The following is a 9,660-nucleotide window of genomic DNA, read 5'->3' as shown; positions in this document are numbered from 1 at the left end:
TGGTGTTCAGAAGTTGGCAACGCTTAAGTTTCCAAGCCAAACTACACCGTTCCCAATGGTTCTCTCCCCTACCAAGAAAACCAGAAGCAAAATTTCAGAATTCAAAAACTCAGCCCTTATTAAGGTTTCGTTACTGGCTCATATATGGTTTCTGACATCTTTTGCAATACCTATACAACTAATGAAAGGAAAGGGAGAGCTTGCCATGTCGTCATTTTTGTTTCTCTCAGTGCAATAAAACTAAAGAGAGAGTGACTTTGGCTTTAAAGCTCGCTACTATTTTGTCAGTGCAATAAAACTATGGTTTTAAAGCTCGGATCAAAATCTTCTGTTTTTCTCATTTTTGTTTTTTCTTATTTTGCTATTTACAGAACACAACACGTGGACAATAGAGAATTCAACGATTAAGGTTAGGTAAGGATTATTACATTCGATGCGTTGTTCTTAAAGTTATCCACGTATCGTATTCTGCATATAGAAAAACAAGAAAAAATAAGAATGAAAAAAATAGAGGATTATTTTCCTTACAACTCGTTAGCATTTGTCAATAAAACCAAGGAGATAGTGAATTTGGCTTTAAAGCTAAGGAGAGAGTGACTTTGGCTTTAAAGCAAGCTAGTCATTGTCAGTGCAATAAAACTAATAAGGAGAGAAGGACTTTGGCTTTAAAGCTAAGCTAGTCACGAGACTTTACGTTCTGCGCCATAAGGCAACATTCAATGTCACACATGTATGTACAGCTTATACGTACAGGTCCACAAGTACTCATCCAATCGAAGTTGTATAGCTAACGTACAGGTCCACAGGTAACATTTGGGTGTTGAAAATTTTTGAAGATATGAAATTAATGCATGAGGGAGAACCAAATAAATACCTTATTAATGAGCAAGTGAGATGTTTTAAGAACTATTATGGAATTTACTTGCTTCTTACCAGAGGCTGGTAAGATATTAAATAATGGAGGATAATGGAAGAGGAATGCCCCGGATGATGACATCCCAAATATGTTTGGACGAGGTTTTGAGAATGATTTATTTGACCACATCCCTTAATAGAATATCTATACAATTGATAAAATATTCCATTAGTATTATTGTCATTTTCAAGGATAAATAGACAACATTGTTTAGAGTGTTGATTGTTGCGTTTCATTCTGAAAATATATCCCCATTCAAAATATCTGATCAGGTTTTTTTTTTTTTCCTTATTATTTTTAGGGTTAAACCTTTGGTTTTATTATATGATGGTGTTCAAACTATTAATTAACTATTTTAAATGTGTCAATATGAGTAAGATGGATCATTGGTAGTCTAAGCTAAGAGAATAAAGGTAAAAAAGTTGAACTATTATTAGTATTAATGAGAGTATTTTTCACCCTGTTCAATAGGAGGTAATTAATGATAGTCCAGACAAATAATTCAAGGATAAATTCTTAGGAAAGGTTATCATATCTTCATCAACGGGGTGCAATACTAGTTTTATCCATTTACATTCTATAGAAAATTTATATAAGATGCATATCTGTTAAGAATTTTTTCTTGGCCAAAAGGACCAATCATAAGACCTGGAGACACATTTAATCTAAGAGTAAACTGAATTTAAACTCCAAATAATAATAATAATTATCATTATTATTAATGTCAATGACAACCGGGTATATACAACTCTAGTGCAAAAATTCTTATGTACTAATGGTAACCTTTTTACTTATTCATTTTTGAAAAACGGGATAAAAAACTTATCAGGTCACAAGGAATAGAATGAAAGATGGAAACAAAGTATATTCGAAATCACAGTTTCAAATGGATCTACCTGAAACTGACTGGATACAATATCAGATTCTCTAATATCTTGACCGAGAGTTACGTTCAACCTATGAAATAAATGTAAACTTCCACCGAACGGAGAGAGAAAATACATAATATATTTACTTAAAAGAAAATCATTTTCTAATATTATGGACCCATCTGATCAATTACTGTGCAACCATTTATGATAAACTGCGCTTTTATCCCCCCTACCAACCGAAATGAAGAATCCTCAAACACCCTAATAGCAAGAAGTTTGTAATGGGTTGTGAATCTCTTACGTGTCAACTGAAAAATGAGGAAGGTATCAAAATAAATCAACATATATGCCACCTCAACAGCCTTCAGTTAATTTTGTTCATAAAGATTTTACTCATCCATTGCTCTGTTAATCCACCACTAATGGGTGGCATCCACCGGACATAAAGCCACATAAAGCACCTCTTCTGCGCCATCATAAAGCCACATGAAGCACTTCTTTTGCGTTCAATACGTCATCTGCCACTGTCCATTGCAATAAAACAGAGAGGGAGTTTGGCTTTAATGCTTGCTTGTTACAACAGGGGGCGAACAGAGGAGAGAGAGAGTTTGGCTTTAAAGCTCTTGCTACAGAGGAGAGAGAGCAAAGCTTGCCACTCAGAAGACTTATGTGTTTTACATCTATCTACCTGTGCCCACAACAGCCTTCAGTTAATTTTTCTCATAAAGATTTTCCTCATTCATGACTCTGTTGGTCCACCACTAATGAGTAGCAACCACTGGACATATAAAGCCACATAAAGACCTCTTCTGCGCCATAAAGCCACATGAAGCAGGGAAAACATCATCTGTGGAGAGCATCATTGGCGGAGACCTGCAGAGAGCCCTTTAGCTCTTGACACGTGATTCAATATAATCCAACGGTTAACAAGCATTTTCTCTCATTGGGTCTCTATATTCTGGATTCGGGTCTGAAGTCCGAACCCAAGTCTCCATATTCTCTGCTTTCATCCCCCTACCAACCAAAATGAAAATGAAAATGAAAAATCCCCAAACCCCCACATAGCAAGAAGTTTGTGACGGATTGTAATATTTTCTTAGGTGTCAACTGAGAAGTGAGGAAGGTTTAAGTGAGGAAGGTATCAAAACGGATCAACACATATGCAGATATGCCACCTCAACATCCTTCAATTAATTTTGTTCATAAAGATTTTACTCTTTCATGGCTCTGTTATTCCACCACTAATGGTCGGACGTCCTAAATTTGACTCCCATTAGACACACCCTGAGCCACTCACACGAAGGTATTTAGTACTCTTTACTGTTTTTAGTGAAAATTGAATGGTTCTCATTCAACCCCGATATGATCCTGTCTATGAGATTGTGGGGTTAGTATGAGCCCACAGAACTAAACTAGTCAAGCCAAAGGCCTGGATACCCGTCGTTAGCAAAACAAAAAAAAAAGTCCACCACTAATGGGGTATCTGGATTGACATCCACTGGACATTTCTCCCACAAATAAAAGACTAGGAGAAAAAAAAGAAAAAACAGACACCTTAACAAACTTCTCTTTTGAAACCTGCAATTGCTTATATATACGCATTTTAATTTTGGCTAAAGTCTCGTCTCCATGGATGATCAAGAAAAAGAGTTCTCTAAAGTACTTAGAAAAACTGTTGAGAGCAAAATGTTTAAGAGATAAAAACATTTTGACAGTTGATTTTATCCATAAATGAGCCTCATCACTCTACAAAGACTTCGATACTTTAAATACGAGTGATGGTATAAAGATAAAATCTAATATTTTTTTACCATTTGCTTTCGCGAGGTATCTATTATGAAATGGAAAACAGGAATCAAGCGATTCTGAGGACCAAGGTTATTATCTCTCCAGGAATCTGCAATAACAATCAATGCTTGGTACCTTCAATTTGCAACAAAAAGAAATCAATTAAATGTTTTCAAGCCCATGCTTAAACTTGTTTCAAAAAGATGCCTGGAAAAATAGAAAAAACTCCTAAATATTTTTCTTGGTGTGAAGACTTTAAATATTAGGCTAAAAGGTGGCAGCGTTTAAGCGTTTGCATTTCAAAACTCTTCTCAATCATCAAAACATCACAGATGCCACAGAGTCACAAAAGTAGATTAACGGTTGAGATTAAATATCGTGTTCGGAAGTTGACAACGCTTAAGTTTCCAAAGCCAAATTACACCGTTCCCATGGGTTCTCTCCCCCCACTAAGAAAATCAGAAAATCAGAAAATCAAAATTTCAGAATTCAAGAACTCAGCCCTTATTAAAGTTTCGTTACTGGCTCATACAAGGTTTCTGACATCTTTTGCAATACCCATACTACCAATGAAAGGAAAGGGGGAGCTTCCCATGTCGTCATTTTGTTTCTCAATGCAATAAAACAAAGGAGAGAGTGACTTTAAGGCTAGTTTTAAAGGCTAGCTAGTCATTGCCTAGTCATTGTCAATGCAATAAAACAGAAGAGAGAGTGACTTTGGTTTTAAAGGCTAGCTAGTCATAGTCTAGTCATTATCAATGTAATAAAACAAAACTAGTCATTATCAGTGCAATAAAACAATGGAGAGAGTCACTATGGCTTTAAAGGCTATTAGTCATTGTCAGTGCAATAAAACAAAGCTAGTCATTGTCAGTGCAATAAAACAATGGAGAGAGTGACTTTGGCTTTAAAGCTAAGCTACTCACGAGACTTCTACGTTCTGCGCCATAAAGCGACATTCAATGTCACACATGCATGTACAGCTTATACGTACAGGTCCACAAGTCCTGTCCTACTAATGATCCAATCGAAGTTGTATAGCTTAGGTACAGGTACACAGCTGACGTTTGGGTGTTGAAAATTTTTAAAGATATGAAATTAATGCGTGAGAGAGAACCAAATAAATACCTTATTAATGAGCAACTGAGATGTTTTAAGAACTTTTATGGAATTTACTTGCTCCTTACCAGAGGTAGGTAAGATATTAAATAATGGAGGATAATGGAAGAGGAATGCCACATGATGACATCCCAAATATGTTTGGACGAGGTTCTGACAATGATTAATTTGACCACTTCTAATTGGCTTTGTTTATTCACTTTTGGTTTAAAATATAGTCTCTATAAATTGAGCTGGTCATGTTCTACATTATTCAGAACGATTTCTGAATCTGATCTTCCTCCTTCACACTCATGTCCCCTTCTTCGACATCATCGGTCTTCTCCCATGTTGTGTGAAGCAAAGATTTTGCAAGCAAGAAAGCACGCCGTCTCTCTTCATCTTAGACCACAACATTAGAACTTTGCTTCGGATTAACGTAGAAAGTGTAGAAAGTCTCCTCAGAACTCTCAAAGCTTCCATTTCAGGTACTTGTAAAAACCCTAGAACTTGTCCTTTGGCATATTTCCTTTGAAATCTTAACACAGTCGACTATGGGAGTTAAAGGCTCTCTCTCGCTCCTCGATATAGGAAGGCCTAATTGATCAATGGTATCCAAGACATGTTAAGACTATCATGTTTTGAACATTGTATTGTGGGAGTTCATACTAAGAAGCTTTAGATGCTGAAGTGGAACATCCTTTAGTTGAGAGGTTTTACCTTACCCAAAAAAAAAAAAAAAATTCTCATTATCAAGCTAAAGTCCAGTATTTACTCTGTTGGGTCTGTTGGTTTATATATATATACATATGTTTACTATTATTATTTATGTTGTTGGTGGTTAACTTATTATTTACTTATTTGTTTTAATAATTTAATATTTTAATTAATTTATGATGTTATGAAATCTGAATTCTAATTTGCATTTCCTAATTACATCTACTTTGATGACAGGAAAAAAAAAATCCAAATGGAGCTTGAGGACCAGGAATTAATTGATCAGGTCGAAATCAATATAGTTAATGGAAATCATATGCAACTAAGAAGTTATCCATGGGAATGCAATAATCCTTTTAGCATTCATGCATATGATCATATGAACACCTACACACGAACATTTCATGGCTTCACCAATTATATTCATTGTGTAACTTCAAATGATGCACCAACATATGTCCTGAAACCATGGACATGTACGCAGATTGAGGGAAACAACATTTTGGTTTTTGATAAGGTCACTAATTTGTTGCCATACTTAAATGCTGAAGGAAATAATGTCTGTGTGAATATCCAGAATCATAAACCTTACGCTCCTACTTCGAGACTAAGAGATGTAACAAGGTTATTTATTTATTTATTTTTATTTACATATCTAAATTTGTTTAATTTACTAATAAATTTTTAAGGAAAGATTTTGTTGCCTGGTTGCGTGGCCCTTGCATCAACATAGGGCCAATGAAGGGAGGCACAAGACATCCAACAGGAGGAGTGGGTGGTCATTTTGCCCCTTTGTGAGTGGGCGTAGGGAATGCGACTAGGAAGCATTCTTTTTCCCATTTTTTAGTTATTATTAATTTTAATAACACTATTTCTTTTTATATTGCAGGGGATTAATGAGAGGGATGTGCAACATATATGTATCAAGATTAACAATTGAAAATATTAGAGAATCTGTTGTTATAACAGAATATTCGGAAGTTCGGTTTATTCGCCTTATAGAAGGTATTAATAAGAATAACATTAAGAAAAATTATACTTTATTAATTTTTTTTTTAATTAATTGTCCTTTATTGTGTCTCTAATTTTTTTGTTAACTTGTTACAGATTACAGTATACAAGAGAGAACGATAAGAGACTTCATCAATATTATTGAACAATTACAATTTTTTGTTCCACAGCTGTACGAGTTGATCAGCTATACCCATATGCTGAGAACATCGTAAGATTTTATTAAAAAGATTCTTAAGAAGTTACAGATCTTATGAATGATCTAGATTTCTAGTGTAATGCAAGATCTAATAATATGAGAGGAGAACCTATGCCGAAAGTTTCAGCTAAATCAAATGGCTATGCAATAGATATGAATAGTTTGTATTGACAATAGGAATAGGGGGTGATATGGTAATTTTGGGTACTGAAGTTAAGGTTTAAGAAGTGAAGTTAGGTCATTGATTTCAGACTTAGTTTATTCTAATATCAGCGGCTTTGTTAGGTAATGAAAACAGAATCACATTTGTGTTAATGGAGGTCTAAACAACATTTTTAATAGAGGTAAGTATATAATGGGAGAATTAAAAACGTAACAAGATCTAGCCGTTAGAATAGGATTAGATTTTATTCAATTTCTGTATTAGAGTTAATGAACAATCAACTATAAAAAGAACTTATAAAATTCTATCCACTATATTAGTGTATGCTGGTATCTATCCTACTTATTTAGTTTATTTATTTAAATTATATTTGTTATTATTTAATCTTATAATTATTTTGCAGGTACTCATATGATTATTTCTACAACCATCCCTATTTTTGGACTTTGGAACATAGGTATCATTATATCATGAATATATATGTGGAGTTCGAGATTAATCCATCGGATCGAGAATCTCAGGAAAAACAACAAAATATTTCTGGTGTTATAACTCATATAGTGCAATATATCGAATCAAAATACTCAGTAAACCATTGGTCAGTTATGTTCCTAGAAGGCTCGATGTATTTTACTTTGGCGACCGGCGGCAATTATAATAAATCGAAAGACTTAATACGATATATCAGAAACTTAGATAACCACAATTGGACTAATGTAAGTATTTAATTTAAAGTTTTAATTATTAATATTTTGATTTTTTTTTTTGATATATTTTGATAACTGACAACAATTATTATAATTATTATTTTTTTACAGTACGGAGAGATTGATTGCATGATTTATTCAACGTTTCCGGATTTGCTTCCCTTGTTATATGAACATCTTGGGTAAGTTTTTTAATTTTCCATGAATAATTGAATATAAATTTTAACCTTTTTTTAAGCCATTCTTAAAAATGTTAAAGGTTTATATGACTAATTACAAGCATTCACTTATCATATACCCTTTAAATTTATGACACTGACGTTATGATGCTTGTTGGTTTCAAGTGGTAGAATAGTACAAAAATTCATTTTTTAATTAATTTATTTTTATATCTAATTATGTATCATTTTTAATCTTTTATTGCTTCATTATGAATATCTAAAATCCTAACTTTATATAATTTGATGATTTAAAGGAATTTGGTTCCACATCCTAGACCAATAATTTTTGTTTGGAGCGGTAAGTACCAATGAATATTTATTATTCTTTTACTGTTTTTAAGGTTACCATCTGTACATAAAAATATTTTGCGATCTAGCTTTGCTGCCATTGACAAATTTCATCTCCTTTTCTCTTTTTGTTCAGATCTCTATCATTAGATGTGTCTCCAGGTGATTGGGGATTCCACAGTTGGTTTGTAACGTGTTTCATTTGTGATTTGTCATTTTTAACCAGTATCCCGTTGTTGAAGATATTTTTATTTTGAACAAATATCATGTTCGGCTTTCTTTACTGTTTGCAAACCCCTAATAGACGACTCTTGGTTCAGCTTCCTGCACGCTCCCAGATTGTAAAAGTGAATTATTCAAATCATACAAGCATATGCGTAATTCTTTATTCCCAAGTCACACTCGTGGAATAGCTTCAAAGGCTGCTTCATGAATTGAATGTTAGCCAGATAAGATGGAGATATTGTGTGGCAGAACCCAAGTAGTTGGATATACAACTTAAATGATAATATGACCAAGGGCAAGAGATTTCTACCTGGTCCCGTGGCCCTTGGACCAGAGCGGAATCGGTGATTCCTGGTTAAAAACACTGGAATTGTTGGAATATTACTTGAATATGCTGTTTCAAGAGTTTTTTCAGACCGATTCAATAGGACTCGAATCAGAATCTTCATTGATCACTTGTGTCACCAATTACACGTTTTAAAACCCTGACTATATCCAGCCATAATCACAAACAGAAGCCGAAGCAGGTAAGAGGTTTCAGATTGCAAGTAAATGTAAAATATTGACATTTTGGTATTATTGATCTTGAACAAAACTACTAATCTGTACAGTAGTGCTTCAGTTTCGCCATTATACATATTTGGGACAGTTGACATCTAAACCTGTCTTGACAAACTTCAAAAAGGAAAATGCACCTCTAATTGAATGGGTCAATCCTTGGATCATGTTCACTTGCCATTGCCATCCCTGTACAGAGGCGTGTAGCCACATGCGTCAACCATGAATAACACCGATAAATATCGCTAGTAACGGCCAAAATGTGTTTTTTTTTTCCCTTCCCAGCAGATTCAGATCAATTCCAGCCGATACCAGATCCAATACTGTGAACTAAAACCATGATTGAAGCTAACTCACCATAATTTAAAATTAGTAGCATAATATAGGTTTTCCCAAGGAAATAATAGGTGAAGAAACCTTTTCTTTTGCGACATGAGATAGGTAAGGGTATAAATACAAGAAACAGAAAGTGAGCAAATATATAGAGTATTCAAGGACAAAGATAAGGAATGTACCTTAATTGCATGGGCAAATGCACATTATGAATAAAATCTGCATAAGATGGGCCCCTAATCCCAATTTAAGCTCCAGCTGACACAACAGTAAAACCAGAAATATAAAATCAGATGGGATTTATGTTCCAACAAAAACTAAGAGCGGTACTTCAGACAAGGTGTTCCCTATAACATGAAATCCAATCGGGTTGAATTGGATCACCCCAAAATTGTTGTTTTACTGCCCTAACCCTCATTTTCGTACAGGGATCAAATATGTTAAATTAGCCAGAATGAATCGACTCATTTGATCTAATTGTAGAAACCCATGTGGGGATGACTTCCCACATTTTCTCACGATTCTGATTTTTGAAACAGTGATCTCGAACATATGAATCCCTTA

At 34.2% G+C, this 9,660-nt stretch overlaps 1 protein-coding gene across 1 annotated transcript; it reads left to right on the top strand.

Annotated features, from left to right (window-relative positions):
* Positions 1–4,830: 4,830 nt before the first annotated feature.
* On the top strand, positions 4,831–8,368 carry LOC122087471. Its single transcript, XM_042656622.1, has 8 exons — positions 4,831–5,162; positions 5,629–6,015; positions 6,281–6,396; positions 6,499–6,613; positions 7,168–7,480; positions 7,583–7,653; positions 7,947–7,990; positions 8,117–8,368. Exons 2-8 carry the CDS (start codon positions 5,645–5,647, stop codon positions 8,128–8,130), a joined length of 1,044 nt encoding a protein of 347 aa, XP_042512556.1. The 5' UTR covers positions 4,831–5,162; positions 5,629–5,644; the 3' UTR covers positions 8,131–8,368.
* Positions 8,369–9,660: the final 1,292 nt, after the last annotated feature.

Source organism: Macadamia integrifolia, chromosome 8 (assembly GCF_013358625.1).
Source record: "Macadamia integrifolia cultivar HAES 741 chromosome 8, SCU_Mint_v3, whole genome shotgun sequence".
Classification (NCBI taxonomy): domain Eukaryota; kingdom Viridiplantae; phylum Streptophyta; class Magnoliopsida; order Proteales; family Proteaceae; genus Macadamia; species Macadamia integrifolia.
Note: the sequence above shows the minus strand (reverse complement) of the source record. Positions and strands in the feature narration are given on the sequence as shown.